The sequence below is a fragment of the Saccopteryx leptura genome, chromosome 7 (assembly GCF_036850995.1).
Source record: "Saccopteryx leptura isolate mSacLep1 chromosome 7, mSacLep1_pri_phased_curated, whole genome shotgun sequence".
NCBI classification, from domain to species: domain Eukaryota; kingdom Metazoa; phylum Chordata; class Mammalia; order Chiroptera; family Emballonuridae; genus Saccopteryx; species Saccopteryx leptura.
The window spans coordinates 8039796-8064841 of NC_089509.1; the positions used below are offsets into that span (position 1 = coordinate 8039796).

Genomic DNA, 25046 nt, shown 5'->3' on the forward strand with positions numbered 1-25046 from the left:
CCTCCTCCGCCCAGGAACAAACCGCCCGCCTCACTCGCGCGCACCTTCACAGACACTGAGCCCTACACATTCCCAGTCACCCCACCCACTCCCTCGCTCACAGACTCCCACTCTACTCCGACCGATGCCTACGGCGTCGCCCCTCTGCTCCCCCCGCACTAGCGGCGCGGGTGTCCGAACCAATGGGTGGGCGGGAGGACGCCCTGGGCCGCGCCTCCACTGGCTTCCGGTACGCCTTGGCCCCGCCCCCGCCCGCCCAAGCCCCGCCCCAAGGATGGCCGGGAGGATGTGAGCTCACTCCCGCCTCCCTGCGCCCGGCTCTGCCAGGAAGCGCTCGCCCGAGGTCGTGGTCCGCAGGTTCCCAACGGGCCGGCTAGGGAGTCAGCTGCGTTCCAGGCCCCGAGTGGGCTGGCTCCTTCCCTGCCGGCGCCACACGCAGTGACTGCCTTTAAAGTAGGTATGGAGTGAAGGCGGGCAACAGCGGGCGGAAGCAGCGCCCTGTGCAGACTCCGCGCCACCGCAAGCCCGCGGGTCCCGGGCATCCCGAGGGCGTGCGCGCCACGATCCACCACGTTTCCGGCCCATGTGACCGCGCGCGCACGTGCTCCATCTTCTTGGTTCAGAGGGTGGTAGCCTCTGTCTGGCCTGCGGGAGCCGGTGTACACCTGGAGGCGACACTGGCTGGCCGGGGAAGGCGGTGCGCCCGGGAAGTGTGGGAGACTCAGCGCCTGCCGCGCGGGGCTGAGCAGCAGGCCCCGGTGGGCAAGCAGCGGCTTAGCCATGAACCCCAGGGGTCTATTCCAGGACTTCAACCCGAGTAAGTTCCTCATCTATGCCTGCCTGCTGCTCTTCTCTGTGCTGCTGCCCCTCCGCCTGGACGGCATCATTCAGTGGAGCTGCTGGGCCGTCTTCTCCCCAATATGGCTGTGGAAGCTCCTTGTCATCGTGGGCGCCTTGGTGGGTGCAGGCGTTTGGGCCCGAAACCCGCGCTACCGCATGGAGGGAGAGACCTGCATGGAGTTCAAAGCCATGTTGATCGCTGTAGGCATCCACCTGCTGCTGCTCACGTTCGAAGTCCTGGTCTGCGATAGGGTGGAGAGGGGGGCCCACTTCTGGCTGCTGGTCTTCATGCCACTCTTCTTCGTATCCCCCGTGTCCGTGGCTGCCTGCGTGTGGGGCTTTCGGCATGATAGATCACTTGAGCTGGAGATCCTGTGCTCTGTCAACATCCTGCAGTTCATCTTCATTGCCCTAAGGCTGGACAGGATTATCCACTGGCCGTGGCTAGTGGTCTTCGTGCCCCTCTGGATCCTCATGTCGTTCCTCTGCCTGGTCGTCCTCTATTACATCGTCTGGTCCCTCCTGTCCCTGCGGTCCCTGGATATGGTTGCCGAACAGCGAAGAACACACGTGACCATGGCAATCATCTGGATAACGATTGTCGTGCCCCTGCTCACCTTTGAAGTTCTGCTGGTTCACAGGTTGGATGGCCACAATATGTTCTCTTACATCTCCATATTTGTCCCCCTCTGGGTTTCATTAATAACTTTAATGGCCACCACATTTAGGCGAAAAGGGGGCAACCATTGGTGGTTTGGTATTCGCAGAGATTTCTGTCAATTTCTGCTTGAAATTTTCCCATTTTTAAGAGAATACGGGAACATTTCATATGATCTACATCATGAAGATAGCGAAGATGCTGAAGAAACATCAGGTCCGGATGCTCCTAAAATTGCTCCGGTGTTTGGAAAGAAGGCCAGGGTAGTTGTCACACAGAGCCCTGGGAAGTATGTTCCCCCACCTCCCAAGTTAAACATTGATATGCCAGATTAAACTCGTCCTGGGGAGTACCCATAAATAGTAAACATATACACACACCCAAAATCCTCCTTAATTTTTGCTTTTTTGTCCATCCCCACCCTAGAACTGAAAACAGACTCCAAACACCGTTATCTCATGTGTTGAGAGATTGATACCTATCAGTGACTCATCGGTGTGCACCGTAGATGTAGGGGTCATTTGAATATGGTTGCGTGTGTGGTGTATGACGTGTGAGAGAACTGGCTTTCTAGGTTGGTGCTTAAAGAGCTAGCTGGGAGCAGTAAGTTGAACTGTTTCAGCAGTTTTAGTAGGTCCCCAGATGAAATAACTATACAGTGAGGGTTTTGGTTTGTTTGTTGGGTTTTTTTTTTAGGTGGTACCATACCTATCAAAAGTATTGTTATAAAAAATATTTTTATACACTGCTAGCCAAAAATTGTATTTCAGGTTGTGCCCGTTGTGACATAATTGATAGCAAATGTAAAGAATTCTCTCTGCCATTACTTATTAACCTCATAGTTGTTATTTTTAGTATTCCTACTGTTAAAATAGCTTTTCTTTGGGCCTTACTGATACTGGTCTTTGATAGCCTGACAGATGAACTTTTCTAATGCATTGTATCCATGCATATATGATATTTATATGAATATTGTAGCAATGTAATATATTGAATTCTAGTTCTATGCAGTACAATGTATTAAAGTATTTTTTTAAGTTTATATGTGAAGATATATGTCTATTGCAGATGTTCTTAAAGATTGCTTAAATATGGACCTAGTCTAGGATCTATCAAAGTACTGTACTAGGCATGAAATTAGGGATTGACAAGCCCAAGGATTTTACTGCTCAGATGTTAGATGACTCAGTCTGCCACCCTTCTTGGGGAAAAGGTGACATGCTCCAGTGTGGTGCCAGGTCATAAAGTGACAGCACCTTATGTTTTCCCACACAACAAGTGGTCTGTCCATTTCTAAGACTATTAACAGTATTAGTTGGTCATAATATAAAGTATTACTTGTCATTTGGAAAGCTTGAGCCAGTGGCCTTAACCAAAATGGACACCAGAGTGAGGTATGTTAAGGTCCAAATTTTTTGATCTGTGAGCAACAGGGAAATAATAGTTCAGGGTGGTTGTTTTTTGTTTTGTTTTATTTTTGTTTTTTAATGATTATAATGTTTCTGTAGGTAGTGGTGATATACCAGGGAATCAGAAGGGCAAATCCAGATCCTGAGAGAGTAATGTTCTAAGAACAAGTAAATACTTTCTTTTTTTTTTTTCATTTTTCTGAAGCTGGAAACGGGGAGAGACAGTCAGACAGACTCCCGCATGCGCCCGACCGGGATCCACCCGGCATGCCCACCATGGGGCGACGCTCTGCCCATCCTGGGCGTCGCCATATTGCGACCAGAGCCACTCTAGCGCCTGGGGCAGAGGCCACAGAGCCATCCCCAGCGCCCGGGCCATCTTTGCTCCAATGGAGCCTTGGCTGCGGGAGGGGAAGAGAGAGACAGAGAGGAAAGCGCAGCGGAGGGGTGGAGAAGCAAATGGGCGCTTCTTCTGTGTGCCCTGGCCGGGAATCGAACCCGGGTCCTCCGCACGCTAGGCCGACGCTCTACCGCTGAGCCAACCGGCCAGGGCCAAGTAAATACTTTCAAAAGGAGGCTAAAATATAAAGGAGTATTGATGTTATTACTGGGGGAAAAGATTGGAGGGAATTCATTTTTATTAGCAACTTAGTAAAAATGATCTGAATTGGCCTGACCAGGCGGTGGCATAGTGGATAGAGCGTCAGACTGGGATGCGGAGGACCCAGGTTCGAGACCCCGAGGTTGCCAGCTTGAGTGCGGGCTCATCTGGTTTGAGCAAAGCTCACCAGCTTGGACCCAAGGTCGCTGGCTTGAGCAAGGGGTTACTCGGCTGCTGTAGCCCCACGGTCAAGGCACATATGAGAAAGCAAGCAGTGAGCAGCTAAGGTGTGGCAATGAAAAACTGATAATTGATGCTTCTCATCCCTCTCCATTCCTGTTTCTGTCCCTGTTTATCCCTCTCTTTGACTCTGGCTCTGTAAAAAAAAAATTATCTGAATTGGGCTCCCTAGGAATTATGGAAATAAGTTACCTGGTGAGGGGGGCATGCTAGCAACAAAATCCAACCCTGGGGACCCGGTACCTGCAAACCTGAGGGGGCTGCAGCTTGGCTAAGACTGAGCCACGGTCACATGCATGCACTCGCTGCCAGTTTCCATCAGCTTTCAGAATTTGGGAAGCAGGCCTGAACAGTGGTGGATATAACATTTCATAAGCAAGAATCTATTCGTTTTCTCAAATATTTATTGATGACCTACCTACTCTGAGCCAGACATGGTGCTAGGAAGTATGAATACCCTGAAGAACAATTGAAATGTGGCTGCCCACATGCACAAAGTGTATGATTAAAAGTACTAAAAGTACTAAGAAGATAGGGCTCATCACAGCAGCCTACGTGTGGGAGGTAGTGAGCCAGGAGCAGGGTGTGCAAACTGCACGGAAGGATGCTGCTGGCCTCAGGGTGACGTTCACCTGGAACTTCAGGCACATCTTTGTTTTCAGAAGCCCAGTGTCCCCTGATGCCCCCCCACCCCAGCCCCAAATAGTATGTAAGATACTACTCTTCAGTAAAGTTTGGGAGTAGAGGAGCAGGTTGCTGGAGGAATTGAAGGACAGACTTGGGGGCAGCAGTGGGGATTACCAGTTCCTCCCACTGTCTGGCCGCCGTGTCAGACTAGGGGCTTATTGGGACCTGGAACAATCTTAACCTGACCTGCCATACCTCCTCTACCCCAAGGTGCCTAGTGTTGGTGAGCTTGCTCTGGAATGTGATTACAGGCCTTCTCACACAGATAGGTCATCCGGTCAGAACTTTTTCCTGCTCAAGACCATTAAGTAACAACAGTGGGAGTGACGGGTTGTAGAAAGTCTACCGGGGGTTGTCAAACTTTTTATAAAAACCGCCCATTTTTGCAGTGCTGGTAGACCTGGTCCCTACCGCCCACTAGTGGGCGTTCCAGCTTTCATGATGGGCCAATCGCGGTGCTGTTTGGTTGCACGGTAGGGACCAGGTTCACCAGCACTGCAAAAGTGGGCGGTTTTTATAAAAAGTTTGACGACCCCTGGCCGGCTGTGCCTGGGGATATACATAATTGCCTTGCACTTCTGATTGTTCACAGTGTTTAGCATTTGTCAAGTTCTGTAATTGTAGTTTCTCCTGTATGATGGCATATTACATTTTGCTACAAAATAACCTCAAAAAATCTCAGTGGCCCACCATTACAAACTCTTGCTCTCAGGTCTACAAGTTGGCTGCAGTGGTCACACTACAGGCTGTGGGTCGATCTACATCTCCACAAGGCATCTCTTACTCTATTCTGGGTCCCAGGTGAAGGAGTAGCATTCCCTGGGACATATTCGTTCTCAGCACAAGTACAAAGGCTAAGCCAAACCCTGCAAGTGCAAATATAGCCCCTGCTCACATGTGACGGGTGTCAAGTGTACTGGCTGTGTTGGCCAAAGCACAGACCAAGTCTTACCTTAGTGGGGTGGGCCAGTACACACCCAAGGAACAGTACTGTAGTCTGCACAGATGTTGTAAGATAATTTTAAAGATAGGAAAGGAATCACAAAATGGCTCAGTCATGAATGATTTCCCCTCTATGTTTTACAAAATAATTTTTGGAAGTTATTTAATATTTTAATAACCATTAGAAGGGAATCTGGGGAGGGAGCAGGGGATAGGTTTGCTGTGAGATGAGGAAAACCGTGCATGGGACCCCTTTGTAGACTGAAAAGGCGTGGGAAGCACCACACAGGAGAGCTTCATGGAAGTCTTGTACCCAGGGCTCCTCTGGGGAACTTGCAGGATGCCTTGAAAAGGTCAAGACTGGGCACAGAGAGACCAGCTGAGCAGGAGGCCGTGGAAAATGAGGAAGAAGCAGTCTAGACAGGCCTGGGCAGCACGCTAGATGAGGGAGAGGCAGGCCTTCCTAGCCAGCCCTCCCCAGGGTTCTGGATGGCATAGGGTATACCCGACTCAGTAAACTGTCAGAGAGAAACAGGTGCGCACGGCTTGAAAGGAAGGCTGGGATCTAGTTCAGCAAGCACAGGCGTCGAGAGAAGTTGTGCAGCCAGAAAATCAGGCACGCTGGAAACCCAGGGACGATTGGTGGCACCACTGCCACATGACACTGCCACCTAAATAGTAAGTGCCACCAGGGTCACACCCACTGCATTATTCCTCAGCTGTCTGCCATGAGCCCAAAATGAAAGTACCAGGAAAGAGGATATGATTGGGAAGCCTCAGGAATGCATTTTTTCTGCAGCTTCTGGAATGTGAGAGGGGAGATGACTGCCTTATTTAGCTCTCAGAGAGCCAGAACACTCAGTAGAGGATTTACCCAGAAAGAAAGGGTGTCTAGATGCTGGGTAACCAAAGATAATGACAAGCGCACTACACCAAATCCCTTGGCTATCTGACATGCATCCTTCCCATGCTACACATCAAAAATCCTCTCCCGTCTAGCATGCTACAACTGGCCTTGCAACAGAACTGTGGCCCGGCCCTTCCAAGAGGAAAAAGGGAGACAACCCAAGCTGCTTCATCAACTACTTCATCCAACGCAACTTGGGACATTTGGAGGTATCTCTGCCTCTAGTTTTATCATGGTTCTCCCCATACAATCTGGAATGTATGGATTAAAGCTAACTACCACAGCATGCCTCCGAAGTACAGCCCAAAGACCCCTGGGCTCACAGTCCTCTCCCCCAACTACAGTTGTTGGGAAGCCGACTCTCTTGGTATTCTTTAACCAAGACAACAGACTGCAACAGATTGAATGCACAAGCACATAGAGATTGCAACAGCCGTCTCTTAACGCCAGACATCAAAGCTTTGCAAATGTGCAAACCAATGCCACTCCTCTACTCACTAATTTTTTTTTAATATGGCTAATTTTATAAAAACTGAGTATGTGATGGATTTATTTTTAAATGAATTAATACATTTTTTAAGTTATTGCCTTTAATTTCTACCATGGTAAATGTTGCTATAACAATTTTTTTTAGATTCTATTTATTGATTTTACAGAGAGAGAAGGGGAGGAGCAAGAAGCATGGACCTATAGTTGTTTCACCCTAGTAATTCATTGATTGCTTGTCATATGTGCTTTGACCAGGCAAGTCCAGGATTTCGAACAGGTAACCTCAGCATTCCAAGTCAATGCTTTATACACTGTGCCACCACAGGCCAGGTGATGTCCTCAACAATTTTAAAGTGTTAATGAGGTCCTATGACCAAAAACTTGGGGCATTTCTGCCCTATATTATACTTTGTGAAAGAAAATTAAAATTGAGTGGATTAAAATACATATGGCATAGCAGGGAAGAAAGACTTAATAGATCACCATCCTTTCTGCAAGAGATCTTCTCTCCCCTGAAGAAGACATTCCCATTGCCCTCCACCAGCACCTTGGTTGGATGGGTTATTTAACCCAGTGGGAGCCCTGTGCCCTTTGCTGATCCTGCTGGTGTCATTTAATTTCACCCAGAACTAAATGGACCTAGGGGTCTCCTGGTTCTGGCCATAAGCCTCCCTCTGTTTGTGGCGGCAACAGTATTTTCCCTAGATAGTCCTTCAAAGGGTGCGGGTGCTGGTGCTGGTGCTGGCTGGGTGGTTGATCCTGACTACCAGGAGGAAATGAGGGACAGTCACTCCCCCCAGAGCTGATAGTCCACCCTCTGTGCTTGCAGGATGTCCTGTTTGTTAAATAGCTTCACAAAAGCACAGGGAAGAGGAAGTGGTTTTGAAACCTCTGCACAGCAGCAGCTCAGAGCTCTCTGGCTCCCCTCCTAGGCCTTTGCCTCTGCTCCTCCCCTTGTCACCATCCTCACCCTGCACCCAGGCCGCAGCCGCAGTGGGACACTCGGGGCCTCCTGCTTCCTCCTGAGACATCAGCAACACTCTTGTGCAGAATCTGGGATCACATGGCCCATCACATCTCTTGCCCTACCCTAAACCCCTGCTGGTGTCCTCACAGCCCTGGGCAAGGACCAAGCCCCCCCTACCCCCTGGTGTCACCAGCCCTCCTCCCATTCCTCCATACTCTGACTCCCTTGCTCAGGCCTCACCTCAGTCTAAGCTAGGGGTCCCCAAACTTTTTACACAGGGGGCCAGTTCACTGTCCCTCAGACTGTTGGAGGGCCGGACTATAAAAAACTATGAACAAATCCCTTTGCACACTGCACATATCTTATTTTAAAGTAAAAAAACAAAAAAAACGGGAACAAATACAGTATTTAAAATAAAGAACAAATTTAAATCAACGAACTGACCAGTATTTCAATGGGAACTATGGGCTTGCTTTTGGCTAATGAGATGGTCAATGTCTGGTTCCATATTTGTCACTGCTAGCCGTAACAAGTGATATGACGTGCTTCAGGAGCCGTGACGCATGTGTCCTGCGTCACCGGAAGTAGTACTGTACGTGAGCGATGCCACACTTTCGGTGCCACCACATACAGTACTCCAGGAGCACAGGGTGCGGATGCATCCTGTGCTCCTCTCACTGACCACCAATGAAAGAGGTGGCCCTTCTGGAAGTGCAGCGGGGGCCGGATAAATGGCCTCAGGGGGCCGCATGTGGCCCGCGGGCTGTAGTTTGGAGACCCCTGGTCTAAGCCATTCTCTAGAGGTCATACGTGGCTGAAGCTCCTCCCCTTTGGCCACACGAGCATTTTGACCTGGCTTTTCCAGGCTTTAATCAAGGGCAGCAAGTAGTGTGGGAAGTTTCAGGACTCAGCCACCAGTCTGAGTGAGACCTTTCCAGGAGGCCAGTTCCTCTCCAATGAGTAGCCAGCCTACCAGTGAGCATGAAGTCTGGGCCCCCTCCTCTTTATGGTGATGACCTCAAGCCAGTGCTGATACCTTGACCTGTACCCCCAACTCTGACCTCCCAACTATCCAGCAAGGTTAGTGACAGGACTCCCTGGTTGAGGGTTCCTGCTGTTGTTTTTGTTGAACACTATTTGCATGTTGTATAAGGCCCTTTCTCCACTCCAGGCCTGGCTTGCCCTTCTCCATTCCAGCTGTGCTTGGTCTCTCGCTTTGTTCTTGGCCGCTGACTGGTTCTTGTCCCCTTGGACAGGATAGCTGAGCCTAGTCTGGCTTACCCTAAGGACCGGGCTGGACTCTAACCCACCCACAGGTGACTGCTCTGACTCACAGGGGTCTAAACACATTGAGCACCCTCCCAAGAGCTGCCAGGTCAAGGCTGTGGCCCAAAAGGGTTGGAACGTCCAATCTAGGATTATCTCTGGTGGTCACCTTCCATCCAAGAGGCTTCAGGCAGAAGTCATGAGCTGGAGTCAGGGCCTTGCCTGGAATGACTCTGAGCCCCCCTACCCCCGATCCACGGACTGCTTGAGGAGCCTTAGCAGGCAAGAAGCAGGCATTTCAGAATAGGCCATGCAGAACAGACACTTCTCCCAGGAAGAAATACAAATGGCCAACAGATATATGAAAAGATGCTCAGCTTCATTAGTTATTAGAGAAATGCAAATCAAAACTACAATGAGATACCACCTCACCCCTGTTAGATTAGCTATTATCAACAAGACGGGTAATAGCAAATGTTGGAGAGGCTGTGGAGAAAAAGGAACCCTCATACACTGTTGGTGGGAATGTAAAGTAGTACAACCATTATGGAGGAAAGTATGGTGGTTCCTCAAAAAACTGCAAATAGAACTACCTTATGACCCAGCAATCCCTCTACTGGGTATATACCCCAAAACCTCAGAATCATTGATACGTAAAGACACATGTAGCCCCATGTTCATTGCAGCACTGTTCACAGTGGCCAAGACATGGAAACAACCAAAAAGCCCTTCAATAGAAGACTGGATAAAGAAGATGTGGCACATATACACTATGGAATACTACTCAGCCATAAGAAATGATGACATCAGATCATTTACAGCAAAATGGTGGGATCTTGATAACATTATACGGAGTGAAATAAGTAAATCAGAAAAAAACAAGAACTACATGATTCCATACATTGGTGGAACATAAAAACGAGACTAAGAGACATGGACAAGAGAGTGGTGGTTACCAGGGGTGGGGGGAGGGAAGACGCAGGAGGGAGGGAGGGAGAGAGTTAGGGGGAGGGGGAGGGGCACAGAGAAAACTAGACAGAGGGTGACGGAGGACAATCTGACTCTGGGTGAGGGGTATGCAACATAATTTAATGACAAGATAACCTAGACATGTTTTCTTTGAATATATGTACCCTGAATTATTAATGTCATCCCATTAACATTAATAAAAATTTATTAAAAAAAAAAAAAAAGAATAGGCCATGCAGGCTACTCAGTGCTCCACCCTTGGCCTGGGCCCATCCTGGGGTCCAGGGAAAGGCAAGGCCCAGAAAAGAAGAAGGTGCAGGCCCCTTCCTCAGAAGATCGCATGCCCCCACACCACAGGGTCAAGCAGAAAAAACACATTTCACAGTCTGGCAGCTGGAAGGCAGAGATCAGGTGCCAGTATGCTCGGGTTCCAGTGAGAGCTCTCTCCCTGGCTCGCAGATGGCCGCTCTGTGTCCTCACAGGCAGAGTGCGGGAGGAAGCAGGCTCTGTGAATTCATTTTCCACAAGGGCACTAATCTCATTATGGGGGCTCCACCTTTATGACCTCATTTAAAACTAATTACCTACCTTCCCAAGGCCCCATTTCTAATTACCACCACATTGGAAGGTAGGACTTCAAATTCATAACTGGGGGGGGGGGGGGAGGGACACAGGTCACTCCACAGCTCACACAAAGCACAGAAGACTCAGAGGCAGGGACCAAGCCTAACATTTAGTTCACATTTCCTGAGAACCTACTGTGTAACGAGTGCACTGGTGGTACCAGATGTGAGAAAACATACACATTGGCCTCTGCTCCAAGTGTCTGGCACGGGGCTCCTGAATCCATTGTCGATTCTTGAGTGATAAGAGCATGTCTCTTGTTCTAATGAAGCAACTCTGGGTGGGATCCTGAATGGGGGCTGGTCATCAGGAAGACAGCCCTGATTAGAAGCTTGGAAATTTCAGCCCCTTCCTCATCCTCCACAGAGAGGAGAGGGGCTGGAAATGCAGTTAACAATGGGTCATGCCTACATGAGGAAGCCTCCATGAAATCCCAATGGCATGGGGTTCAGAGGGCTTCCAGGCTGGTGAACACATCCACACACCAGGAGGGGGATACCCCATGGGGACAGAAGTCCTGCACTCAGGACCCTCCCTGACCTTGCCCTGTCCATCTCTTCATTTGGCTGCTCATCTGGGCCCTTTATCACATCCTTGAACAGACTAGGAAGTGTGTTTCCCAGAGTTCTGTGAGCCGTTCTAGTAAATTAATTGAACCCAAGAGAGGGGTTATTGGAACCTTCCATCTATCTCTGACTGATCAAAGCGTGGCCAATGACATGGACTTGAAGGTGGCACCTTAGGTGTGGGGGAGGCGGTTTCGTGGGACTCAGCCTCTGCCCTGTGGGATTCAATGCTCTTTGGTAGATAGAGTCAGAAATGAGTTGAAATATAGACAATCAACTGGTGTCGCAGAGAATTGCTCAGTGTGGGGAGAAATCTCCACACTTTTGGTGACCAGAAGTGTCAGAGGTGAAGTGTTCTGTGTGTGTGGTAAAGGAGACTCAGAGAAAAGAAAGACAAAGCAGTGAAGTGAGTGTTTCTATTATACAAGTAGGCTCACCACAAATGAGACATGGCCACTGCCCTTGAAAAATTCTCAGTCATCCACAGGGCACCCAGGCCTGAGGGTGACACAGATACAGTATCACAGGTGCCGGGGGGGGCAGGAAGAGACACCCTGAAACCCGGCAGGGCCTCGGAGAGCTACCCCAGGAGGAAAGGGAGGGCTTGCTCAAGCCTGAGCAGGCCTAGCCTGGTGAAGATATGGAGGGTCCAGGGCCATGAAGAGGAAGAGGAGAGATCAGTCAGGATGCCTTGGTGATAATTAATAGCGACTTAAACAATTAGTTACATCACAAGAAATCCAGAGGCAGAATGATCATTGAACAGGGTCCCTAATCAACAATTCCCCAAAGAAGGCAGACCTCCTTTGGTTCGCTGTACCATTCTCTTCCTCAACTGCTGGTGATATCTTCCCCCAGGGTCCCCAGACACAGCTGCAGGTGTCACATGCAGGGGTGATGGCCAGTGGAGAGGAGCAGCAGTCCACCTGTGTTTCTTTCTCAAGGAGGAAGAACCTTCCTAGAGACTGTTGTCATTCCGCTTGGCCAGGAGGTTGTGGGCGGGCTGCAGACTGGATCACTGGCAGAAGGAGGCTGCACAGTGAGGGCGTGCACCTGCCATGAGCCCATCCTGACAGGCAATGGAGGATCCTAAGGCCACGGGGCCTTGAGGAAAAGTCAGGAACAGGAGAGGATGGGCCAGCAGCCAGGCATATAAAACCTCTGCTCTTATATAGCACCATTCAGCCCCTCTTTTATGTTGTTATTGCCACAAATTATACGTGTATACCATGGGTGCCCAATAATATGGGTTTATATTGATTTATAACCATTTTTTATGTGTCTGTCTTTTAAATCCTGTAAAAAATAAAAAATTACATTACAAACCAAAATTATAAATAATACTTGCTTTTATATTTGCCCATGAATTTATCTTTACCTGAGGCTTTTATTTTTTTCAAAGGGCTTTGGGTTACTGTCTAGCATCTTTTTGCGGGGGGGAGCAGAGAGAGAGAGAGAGGAAGGGTGAGAGATGAGAAGCATCTCTCAGTTGTGGCACTTTGGTTGTTCACTAATTGCTTTTCATACATGCTTTGACTGGGGACTCCAGCTGAGCCAGTGACTCTTTGCTGAAGCCAGCAACCTTTGGGTGCAACCCAGTGATCATGGAATCATGTCTATGATCCCACACTCAAGCTGGTGACCCCATGATCAAGCTGGTGAGCCTGCACTCAAGCCAGTGACCTCAGGGTTTCAAGTCTGGGTCCTCATCATCCCTGGTTGACACTATCCACTGCACCACCACCAGTCAGGCTAGCATCTTTTCGTTTTTTACCTGAAGACCACCTTTAACATTTATTGTAGGGAAAGTCTAGTGGTAATGAACTCCCTCACCTTCCGTTTTTATTTCATTTAAAAACATTTTTTTTAATTTTATTTATTCATTTTTAGACAGGAGAGACAGAGGGAGAGAGAGAGACAAAGAGGGAGAGAGAGGAGAGAGAGACAGAGAGAAGGGGGGAGGAGTTGGAAGCATCAACTCCCATATGTGCTTTGACCAGGCAAGCCCAGGGTTTCGAACCGGCGACCTCAGCATTTCCAGGTCGAAGCTTTATTCACTGCGCCACCACAGGTCAGGCTCTTCCTCATTTTTGAAGGGCTGTTTTGCTATATATAGAATTCTTGGTTAACAGTTCTTCTTTCAGCACATTAAATATGAAATACTTTTATCTTCTGGCTTCCATGGTTTATGATGAAATATTACCTGTTACTCTTACTGATATCTCTTTTGCATGATAAATTGCCTCTATTGCTACATTCGATTATAATGTGTCTTGGTGTGGGTCTCTTTAAATTCATCCTACTAAGAGTTTGTTGAGCTTTTTGAATTTGTAGATTTAAGATTTCATCAAAGTTAGGTCATTTTCATCCATTTCTTCAAATATTCTTTCTGCCCCTTTCTTTTCTTCTTATGGAAATCTTATGCATATGTTGGTCTGGTTGATAGTGTCCCACAGCTCCCTTAAAATTTGTTCACTTTTCTTTCTTTTTTTTTTTTTTTTTTGTATTTTTCTGAAGCCGGAAATGGGGAGAGACAGTCAGACAGACTCCTGCATGCGCCCGACCGGGATCCACCCGGTACGCCCACCTGGGGCGAAGCTCTGCCCACCAGGGGGCGATGCTCTGCCCCTCTGGGGCGTCGCTCTGCCACGACCAGAGCCACTCCAGCGCCTGGGGCAGAGGCCAAGGAGCCATCCCCAGCGCCCGGGCCATCTTTGCTCCAGTGGAGCCTTGGCTGCGGGAGGGGAAGAGAGAGACAGAGAGGAAGGAGGGGGGGGTTGGAGAAGCAAATGGGCGCTTCTCCTGTGTGCCCTGGCCGGGAATCGAACCCGGGTCCCCCGCACACCAGGCCGATGCTCTACCGCTGAGCCAACCGGCCAGGGCCTTTTTTTTTTTATTCCTCAAACTCAGGATCAGTTGTCCATTTAAAGTTCATAGATTTCTTCTTGTACCTGCTTAAATTTGTGTTGAACCACTCTAGTGAATTTATTTCAGTTATTGCATTTTCAGCTCGATTGTTTGGTATTTTAAAATATAATTTCTATTTCTGTATTGATATTTCCACTTTCTTTATGCATTATTTTCCTGGCTTCATTTCTTTCTTTTTCCATGTTTTATTTTAGCTCTTTGAGCATATTTAAGATAATGGTTTTATACCTTTGTCTACTATTCTGATGTCCAGGGTTTCTCATAGTTTCTGTTTATGTATTTTGTTTCTCCAAATAGGCTATACTTTCCTGTTTCTTTGTATGTCTTGTGATTCTTTGTTGAAAACTGGATATTTGAATATTATAATGTAGTAACTGTGGAAATAAAATTCTCCCTCTCCCCAGGGTTTGCTGGGTTTTTAGTTGTTGAAAGCTATAAATATTTGTTTAGTAACTTTTTAAAACTATTACTGCAAAGACTGTATTTCTTGTTGGGTGTAGTCACTTATATTTAATTCTGTTTTTTGACAGAAAAATTTTTGAATGCCAAAAGCCAAATAAAAATAAAACAAACAGCAAACAAAACAATAAACAAAAAACCCCATAGAAGTAAAAAGAACTCCTAGTCTTTTTAGATGGCTCTGTGCTAGCGGGTTCCTTCAACACGTAAAAAATAGGCTCTAAGTGTAGGGATCAGCCCAAGGTGAAAGCTTATATTTTTTCTGACCATGTATCTTTCCCTGGGTGTGTATATAGCTATCTACATTCACCAGTATACATAGCTGTTTTCAAACGTCCTAATTTCTCAAAGAAAATTTTTGACTTGGGTAGTCTGTTGTGTTTCAACTGTAAACTTTTGCCCCAGGCATCTGGTGATTGTTAGGCTTGTAGCATTTTTGATTGATGTCATCCCAAGTTCTGAGTTAGGTGAAATAAAAACAAGCACCTTGCATTAGTCCTTTAGGTAGCCCCCAGACAGGTTAGAATAGAAATACACAATACTTTGTCAGTCCTTTGGGTGAAGTAAGACCAAAGGGCAGGGGTGGAGGCTAATGGCTTCACTCTTGGAGAAACTAAAACAGACACCCCCCCACCCCCCCACTGAAGTGTATGTACTTAACTTCCCAATCTTGTCCAATGGTTGAGACTGAAATGGGGAAGGGGCCGCTTTCCTGAAGGTGCAGCATCTTCCCACCTCTGGATCTGGTTCCAAGGTCTACCTACCTATCACTCATTTCAGAGTACCTGGATGCATCTTTCTTCCTGGGTCCTCTTCAGATACCACAACCCTAGGGCTGGGCCTCAATCAGCTGCCCCCAGGCCCTGGGAGGAAGCCACCATCTCTGTGATTTGGTCAAGGCCACACCTTGCTCTGGGCCTGGACTGGGCTTGATGACCCAGGTGTGAAGTGGGATTCTTAATTCTGGAAAGCTGTGGACCAACTTGCTGCAGTAGAATTTCATTACAAGGGAGTGGGGGGACCCATCTCACATGTTTGGTTATAATGCAGATATTCTGAAATGTGCTATCCAAGTGGAAAATACTTCTAACAGATGCAGGAGAGCAGTTATGGGGTTTACACAATAGCCTGGAAGTGTCCTCACAGCAGGAGGGGCAAAGACTTTCTGATTTGCGTCTCATGTGGGGAATAAGTCTGACTAGTTAAGGGCTGATTATATACAAACTTTGGGTTTCCTGTGGTATTTGTAAACACTAGTTAATGCAGCCAGCTCTTCCTGCCCCAGGTGACTGCAAGAAGTCACTGCCAGCCATGCCCAGCTCAGGATGTTGTAAAACTTTCTCTGGTTGGAGAACATCCATGGACATGTCCCATTCCTCACTGGAAAAGCAATTTGTCCAAAACCACACCCTCTGTGTGTCCTCTGGGACAGGGACCCAACAGTCTGTATTTGGGGCAGCGTCGGCAACCCACAGTAGGAGATGAGGCTGGTGGGACTCCTGGCTTCTCTCCAAACCTGGTCCCAGCTGGGTTTCCAATGTGACGTCTCTGTGGACATTCCTGACTCACAGGCTGGGCCAGTCTCAGCTTTCTCTCAGAAAGGTGACCTCAGAGTTCCTCCTCTCTGTATCACTGACAAACACAGTCTACTGTCTTGAGGCTTGGGGGACCCCCTCCCTCTGCAGGACCGTCTGCCACCTGAGATGAGACGAAGGTCCCAGGAACCTGAGAGATCCCAGGCCAGCCTGCACTGACTGCCCTCAGGCCTCCTGTGCATCCTGATATACAGAGCTCAAGCCTACCAAGTTCCCCTTTGGATCTGTGACCAGATGTAAGAAAACTCCTTGTGCTTCATGGGCCCGCCATAGTCCCCTCCCCGAGGACAGGACAGAGGTGAGCTTATGACTCACTCTTACCCCTGGGTGTCTAGGGTAGAGCAGGAACAGCCTTCTGAGACCCACTTGCTCCTGTGACCCAGTGACAGAGAGCAACATGCCCGCCAGAATAACACAGCAGCCAAGGAAGGGACGCACCTCCCTGCGGTTTCTGCATGGTGCTTATTGAACCCGACTTTTCCACACAGTTCAGGGAATGACCCCAAACCTCCCCTGCACCCTGAGTCACTGGTTGCCCCAGCCTTGGGGCTCATGGTCTGATGCTGGGACCTCTACTGGGCAGTGACTGGGTCCTAAGTCCTAGATTTGAAAGAGCTCTGTGGGCCCTGGCCGGGTGGCTCAGTGGATAGAGCATAAGCCTGGTGTGTGGATGTCCCAAGTTTGATTCCTAGTCAGGGCACACAGGAGAAGTGACCATCTGCTTCTCTATCACCCCCATCCCCCTTCCCTCCCTCTTCCCTTCTCATAGCCAGAGGCTCGGTTAGTCCAAGTGTCAGCCCTAGGTGCTGAGGATGGCGCAGTTGATTCAAGCTTTGGCCCTAGATGGGGTTGCATCCCGGTGGGGGTGCATGCAGGAGTCTGTCTATCTCCCCTCCACTCACTTGAAAAAAAGAGCTCTGTGATTCAAATTGAGTGTGCTTCCCTCTGTCAGCATGGGTGGAGGGAGCCTTGGGGTCGCTGGTAGAGACATGTGACACCTGGCAGAGCATAACCTGGAACCTTAGAGCCACTCCATCCCTGCCTGCCCAACTGAAGGCCTGACGTACCTAGGGTCAGAAAAGCAAAGCTCTACCCACCTGTCCTCCTGTCCAGATATAATGGGCTTTGCTCTTGAGACTGCGGGAACCTGGAACTAAGCAAGAAAAACAGGTCTGTCTGAGACAGCAGACCACCAAGGTCTTGGGGGCTCCTCTGCTTCTCTTGGGCCCTGGCTTTGTTCCCACCGCTGGAGTCCTGAAGGTGGAGCTGCCCCTCCCAGGGGGAGAGATGGGGAAGTCCCAGGCTCCCTCGGCACCTCACTTTCTTCTGTCCTCAGTGTTGGGGGGCCCGGGGAAAAAGCTGTCTTGGGAGCTTCCCTTTCTTGTTGAGGAGGTACCCCTTAGAGTTGGGTTAGCCTCTCTCTGAAGGTGAATAAATTCTACCTCAGCACATTTGGGCCAATACCCAATTCCATAATACTCTCTTACTTTCCCAGCAGGCCTCATACCCTGTAGGGGCTGCTCTCCTGCAAACTGGGAGTGCCTCTGGAACAAGAGCATGTTCTTTCTAGCTAGACCTGCCAGGTCTTTTCAGTGCTGCGGTGCCCCCCTGTGGTCACTGAGGACATCATGGCCCAGGCAGTTCCATGGCGAAGGGGGACTGTGCAGGTCAGCATGCTCACCGGACCTCCAGGCATCCAGTCAGGTGTAGAGGTATTCGTGACAGTGCCGAATGGGCCGCCTCTGCCAATCGTAACCCAGGCCTCACTGTCCGGTCTGGGTCCATCTCCCAGCTCTCCGGAGCAGGGATGAGCTAGGTGATACGAGGAAGGTGCATAGGGTACAACATGTGCGGGGGCACTTCCTTGCTCTAGCACCCACCTGCTCACCTGAAACCCAGCCCCTCTCACATCTAGAAGGCAGAGAACACTGCACATCCCTATGCATTCACTCTCATGCTGCTCTGCAGAGGTAAATTTTGGGTGGGTTTTGCTGAGGCAGGGCTTTCTACCCTGTCCCCAGGAATGGAACTGGTGGGGTGGCAGCTGTTGGATGATGGGAAATGTCAAGGCAGAGGTCAGAGGACTCAGGACAAGAGCTCTCAGCACCCTGCCTTAGCAGGAAGCTGACAGAGGGCTCTGGGGCTAGTCCAAACCAGCTGGCCTTCCTGAGGAGCCGGGCCCTGTTCTGGCTCCTGCTGCAGACAGGCCACGGTAGCCTGGGCTCATGTCCTACCTGCGATGCGTGTCAGCTGTGCTCCAGAAGCACCGTGTGTCAACTGCCGGCCCCACGCACACAGGCTTGTCAACAGGTTCCTCACTGGCATCTGGGCAAGACCAGGAGGTAACCTACACACTGTAGTGAGCGCTGACACCTCTAGAATGGACATGGGGTGAGCTCTGCAGCAGGAGAACAGGGCAGGGTCCGGGGAAGCACAGGGCTGCACAGGGCTTCTGAAGTGGGCAAGCTCACCTGGGGGCTGTGTGGGATGGCTTTACGTGATCTACAGACGAACCACTTTTCATTTTAACAACTGTGTTTTACTGCACATTAGCAAAACTATAACCAGCTCACCACAACTGTGATTTACATTTTAGGATAAGGCCATGTAAAAGCAAGTTGATAAAAAGATAATGTAAAGATAAATACTAAGTAACTAACAAAGATGTGGCAACATTGTGAAAAGGGTCTGTTAATCCAGTGACAAGTTGTTTCTGGGTGTTGGGGACTGTCTTGGTATTGGCACTGAAGTCCCAGGTCCCAGGAACCCTCAGTCCAGGGAAACCAGGGCACTTGATGAGTGTGCACGAATGCCTGATGTTTGGGATATGATTACAGGCACTAGTGCCAAGCAGACCTGGTGCAACTTCTTGGTTCACCACCCACTGGCAGCCTGGCTTCCTGGCTTTTTGTAAGACCGCACACATGTGGGAAGGAGAAAATGGGAAGCCAAAATTAAGGACCTGGCAGGGTCCATAGAACACAGTGGTGGCCTAGCCAATTCAGCAATTTTTTTTTTTTTTTTTTTTTTACAGAGACAGAGAGAGAGTCAGAGAGAGTGATAGACAGGGACGGAGAGATGAGAAGCATCACTCATTAGTTTTTCGTTGCGCATTGAGACACCTTAGTTGTTCATTGATTGTTTTCTCATATGTGCCTTGACCACGGGCCTTCAGCAGACTGAGTAACCCCTTGCTGGAGCCAGCAACCTTGGGTCCAGGCTGGTGAGCTTTTGCTCAAACCAGATGAACCCACGCTCAAGCTGGCGACCTCAGGGTCTGGAACCTGGGTCCTCCGCATCCCAGTCCAACGCTCTATCCACTGCGCCACCGCCTGGTCAGGCTCATTCAGCAAATATTTGAGCACCGACTGCACAGCAGGCCTTGTGCTGGGTGCCCCACATGCTTTGTGATCAGGAAAGACAGTTACCAAGCATCTCACAAAGGGTGGTGACAGTGGAAATGGCTGACACCACAGTGCACACAGGGACATCTGGAGGAAGAGAAGGACGATGTGGGCCCTCTGCAAGAAGCCTCAAGGCTTTGTTTATTACCAAAATAATCCCTTTCAGGAGAGCTTCCAGCACAGGTGACTGAGCCCAGGTTCCTGTCTCTCCCTGCACACCTCCAAAGAGCCTACGAAAAGTTCCTTGGTTTCCAAGCCCAATGCTTTCTGTCTTCCAGGCAGAAGAGAGTAGAGGCAAGAAGAACAATGAGACTTCCTCAGAAGCCTGGCCGAAATCCTGTGGTGTGGTCTGTTTGCCCAGCAGTCCTGAAAACCAGCTGGCAGCTCTGGTCTTCCCTGGGATGGTGCTTGAGGGGAAGAGACGAGGACACCTGCCTCCCTGAGCCTGCCAGAGGCTGTACGGCACTCTGAATGCATTCCTTCAGCAAAGGGACGGAGGCACGGATCTGGTAAACACTTATGCTGTCTCAGGGATATTAAGTATGGAGCTGTGCTTCTACTATATCAGGCTGCTCTTGGTAATGCCACTGTTCCTTGCAGGATATGTTGTGTATGACCAATGAGGTTCAGAAACTTCCAAATGCCTCTACTCCCAAATTTATATCAAACATACTAAAAAGAACATGCAAAGCTGTGGTGCTACTTCTGTTCACTCCTTCATGTCCCTAAGGACAACTCTGATCTGACAGCACTGCTTGGGGGGATGACCAATAGTAGGTGTTACACTTCCAAGAAGCTGACATGGCTCATAGAAGCCTAAGTGTGTCACAAAAACTTTATTTGTGGTCAGTCACATTTATAGTTATCACTTAAACATACAAATTCACAATTCAGTGCAGTGCCTCTAACATATAAAACTGTGGACATATCAAATGAATAGTGCACTTGATATAAAAATAAATTACACTTTAAAAGCTACTGCAAAGCTTTACACAAACAAAAAGTAAACACAAAATAGTAAGATCCTAATAGCTATCTATCCTATCCAGGTATGAAAATAAAAAGAGCAATGGATCTGTGCTAAGACACCTCTGATAAAGAGAAATTCTTGGAAGTGACAGAAATATTGTCTCAAGCAGTGTGATAAAGAGACGTCACATCCCTGACTTAGGACTGGAAATAGCACACAGCTCTACCAACGTGTTACCACAGCAGAGTTCAGCTCGGGGCACATTTCTCTAACCCTAACAAATACCCTCATTCTGGCTAATAATAGGAAAAGTTTACAACTTTATTCTGATCATTTGAGAACCAGAGTTTAAATTTTTTATAGGAAAAAAGGACAAATAATATCAAAATGCACATTCTGTAGTCTATAGAAGACTCCAGCTTTCTAAGCAGCTATGCGGCTGAGGGCAGGATTCATGAGAAACTGCTGACTCCTCACAAAGATTCTTAGAGCTGGAGGCCCATGACTACATCGTGTCCATTTGTGAGTGAAGATGCCAACGTCTAGAAACATCAGGGGCCCCAAGAGACAGATGATGCTGAAGAACGTATCTGAAGACCTGTCTGACTCTACCACTCTACAAAGCTTGATATCAGGAATGAGCACCTCCTTTTGTAATAAAGTGTTCCTGAAACACAGCCCTGCCCGGGCATTGTCTGTTGCCTGGACTGCGTCTGCACAACAGAGTTGAGCAGTGAAGTATTAACCATCTCTGCTCTCTAAAGAAAGTGTGCTGACCCCTGCTCTAAATGAGAAGACAAGAGCTTTGCTTTTGAAGACCCTCACTTATAGAAAAATATTAAAAGTTTGTAAGTGACTGTTAAATAATTCTGCTCTACCACGGTCCCTGAAGTGACCCTGAGCTTTCATCCTGGGCTTTTCTAAGAGAGAAGGTAGAGGCATCTGTGCTATTTAGAAATGAGAGGCACACGAGAACAAGCAATCAAGATGTAACAACCCAGGGCTTTCATCCTGAATTGTCCACAGGATATCTATGATTGTGCAAAAGAAGACAGCAAGAAATATGTCTAAAAATAATTTTTCTTGAAACAACATAAACATTTTAGGAAAGCTGCTAAAGGTAGTTTAAATTTATCAGGCTCAAAGGAACCTAATCATTTCTTTGTTCAGCAGTGTTTCCAGAAGGGCAGGAATGAAAGAACAACCAACCTTTCTGTGCACACAAAGGCGATACTACTGACAAATAGTGAGAAATAGGATCTTCTCTTCTTCAAGCTCTGAGAGAAGTCCAGGACAGAAAGCTGAAATCTACCAATTTTTTCACCACCAGGCCATTCTCCCTGCCCCCAGGGCTGTAAAGTGGACTGGTTTGAGGGAGTCTCTTCTGCTCCCTCAGGGCATGCAGCACACGGCCTACACCAGGGCACTGAGCTAAGTGTTCCCAGAGCAGAGCACACAGCAAACCACCAGAAAGCACACCACAGACCAACAAGACAATGGCAAGAGGGCACAAGTACCACCACTTTCTAAGCACCCGCCTAAAATCTGCTTATTGTCACAGTTTAATCATTGTTATTCTTAATGAGTTACCAAAGCAAAATCTGGAAAGAAAGTAACCACAGAGTAGGTGAGCCTATGGCTAAAGGCCTCCTGTTAGTTCTTGCCACCTGGGTCTGTTATGTCAGCTATAAATCGCCCCTAAGCTGCTTCAAGTGCAGGAATGCTAACAGCTTTCTGGATGGGGTGCTCAAATCAACTACTACTCTTGCTCTTTTCAAAGATGTCCTCATTACTCCTAATTGAATTAAACTGCCATTATTTCTTTTCAGCTATGTTGTACTAATGCATGGGAACCTCATCTAGACACAGAAAAACTTCCTGCTCAACTCACAGTCATTTTGAACAGTAAGTCGGGCTATTTTCCCTCATCTGAGCATCAGTCTTTTATTTAGTTTATTGGATAATTTAGATGTGCAGTGATTTCACCCTTTTGTAATGAGGTACTAGGTCCTGAGGTCACCAGCCTGTTAAGCTGCCACCACAGCTGCCCCTCTTCCCACTTCAATGTAACCAGCCTGCCTTCTTATTCAGTATCATCATCTCTCAATCTCTCTGCTAGCTCCCTTCACTGACTTGCACCTGCTTCTCTCCTCAGACAGACTTCTCCCGTTCCCTCGGACACGTTCACAGATAGCCTCAGCCTGGCCCTTCCTCCTTCCATTCTCACATGAGCAAAACAAGAGCAGCTTTGGGATGACCGGCAGCAGACATGGCAGGAAGGTATAGCTGACAGGTACCTAATCTGTCAGGACTAATCCTTCATTAAAATACTCACTTCCATGCCTACCACCTCATGTCAGAACATGAAACAAACTTTCCTTTTAGCTTGAGATTCACATGAGTTTTAATAAAGTCCCTAACAATATTTGGACCGGCAAGAATACAGGTACCTTAAGACATAAAAATTATAGAATATTTTCAACAACTTAGTTCTTAAATTTTTGAAAGTTTAAAATGGGATGGTGCTACTTGATAACCTGGATGGGAAATTTAGGCCTGAGCTAATGACGCCTTAGCCAACCTGTGGGGAAACAGCCTGACACTGTCAGTACACCCAGGCTGTAGGCACCCTGAGCTTTGATGTCCAGTCCAACGTGTCCTCGGTAAAGTCCCTCATTCTAGGTGTCAGGTACAGCTGCGAGAATATCTGTTTTATAGTTAAAAATTGGCAAGAGTGCCCCAGTGAAATTCACAAGCTTAGCATAAAGGCTAAGGGGAGGCTGCCAGCAAGAAGTGCCACTTTCTTTCCTTTGGCAATACTGTTCTGTGCAAAAGTGGTTTCCAAGCTCTACAGCTCCCTGAGAAGCTGCACAGACTTAAATCCCTATGCTTTCCAGCAGACCCCAGTGTGCGTTTGCCTTGAGCCCAGGATTAGCTCAGGGTGGTCCACGCCATGTGGGTTTTTTTTGTTTGTTTGTTTTTGTAGTTTTCTGAAGCTGGAAATGGGGAGAGACAGTCAGACAGACTCCCACATGCGCCCGACCAGGATCCACCCAGCACGCCCACCAGGGGGCGACGCTCTGCCAACCAGGGGGCGCTGTTGCGACCAGAGCCACTCTAGCGCCTGGGGCAGAGGCCAAGGAGCCATCCCCAGCGCCCGGGCCATCTTTGCTCCAATGGAGCCTCGCTGCGGGAGGGGAAGAGAGAGAGAGGAAGGAGAAGGGGAGGGGTGGAGAAGCAGATGGGCGCTTCTCCTGTGTGCCCTGGCCGGGAATCAAACCCGGGACTTCCGCACGCCAGGCCGACACTCTACCACTGAGCCAACCAGCCAGGGCCCACGCCATGCGTTTTAAAGACTGCACACTGGCTGTTCTGTCGTGCTGAGCAGCACAGATGAACACTTGATCGCACGCACAGCACAGGGCAGAGAACTAAGGAATTCCTGGAGGTCCAGTTTAACATCGGTCGTTGACAACCGGGATTAACGACGACTTTACCACCAAGGTCTCCACACTGTTCTCGTTCCTGAAAGTACCTGAGGCCTGCCTTGTGTATTCTGAAGATTAAAAACTACAGTGTAGTTCTGGGTGTGGGAATTGCAGGGGTTTATTTTTATACTTTTCTCTATTTTCTACAATGAGCATGTACTACTACTTTAACATCCAGGATTTTTTTGTATAGACCAAAAGTGATGAGGAAATTCTAGAGAACTTTTTAAAGCTAACATAAAATTCCTAATGTCATGTGGGATGTTAGCTCTTCAGTATATTGTGTCTAGTTTCAGACATAACACGTGTTCAAGAAACAACCCCCACCCCCCTGCCCTGATTCCCTATTTCTGCTCTGGTGGTTTTTGTTTTGTTTTCTTCCATTTACAAGTTCAGGGTTTATTCGGCTTGTATGAAAAGGGGATAGAGTGCTGTGCTGCTCCTTCCTTCCCCAAGTCTGTGGCTGGCTGGGGAAGAGGTGTGGAGGCCTGATGGTAAATACTCCAGGATCTCTTTAAGCTACCCCTGCCCCCTGCCCCCCCCCCCCCCCCCGTGCCAGCAGAGAAGTTAAGAGAGATGCTGTGATGCAGGACAGAGCTTCCTGTGGGAAGGCAGAGGCAAAAATGACAGAAAACTGATTTCTCTGTTGTTCTTCCTTAAGGTTTATCTTACCTTGATGTAAACTTGGAGTATTAAGATAGCCAGTCCAGTTAAGGGCAACATTTGAAAACCCTGTGTTCTACACTTTTCTTTAGTATTGTAAAAAAAAAAAAAAAAAAAAAAAAGCTAGCACTTCATCTATCCACATAATGTCCTCATTAACTTCCTAAATTCTTGACTTCCAGGTAATGCATAGAAAAGTGCAATTTCTCTAACAGGTTAAGGACCCTTGCCCTGATACTAGAGAGAGAACTTCGGCCAGCAGAGACAGCCTCAATATAGAGGCATCGTGAACAATCACAACCACTAGGTGGAGCCAAGAGTCTGAAGAAAATCACGGGGAATTTAAAACTTCAGTGAAATTCAATGAAGTAAAA

General features: G+C 48.3%; 1 protein-coding gene across 4 annotated transcripts; it reads left to right on the forward strand.

The window, feature by feature from the left end:
• The first annotated feature begins 290 nt into the window (after positions 1-290).
• On the forward strand, positions 291-24964 carry TMEM185B (transmembrane protein 185B). 4 transcript variants are annotated; one of them, XM_066344849.1, is made up of 3 exons: positions 291-1481; positions 22351-22426; positions 24855-24964. In XM_066344849.1, exons 1-2 carry the CDS (start codon positions 781-783, stop codon positions 22382-22384), a joined length of 735 nt encoding a protein of 244 aa, XP_066200946.1. In that variant the 5' UTR covers positions 291-780; the 3' UTR covers positions 22385-22426; positions 24855-24964. The 4 variants fall into 4 exon arrangements, with proteins under 4 accessions (XP_066200946.1, XP_066200942.1, XP_066200945.1 ...); XM_066344845.1 differs by lacking the exon at positions 24855-24964 and adding an exon at positions 19830-20060 and having other exon boundaries at positions 22351-22414; XM_066344848.1 differs by lacking the exon at positions 24855-24964 and having other exon boundaries at positions 22351-24523.
• The last annotated feature ends 82 nt before the right edge of the window (positions 24965-25046 follow it).

Excerpts from the sequence above, each read along its gene's own strand:
- TMEM185B (XM_066344845.1), top strand. The coding sequence starts at position 781 with ATGAACCCCAGGGGTCTATTCCAGGACTTCAACCCGAGTAAGTTCCTC. Across the intron at positions 1,482-19,829 it reads GAAGTTCTGCTGGTTCACAG|GCAGAAGAGAGTAGAGGCAA; the intron begins GTTGGATGGCCA and ends TCTGTCTTCCAG.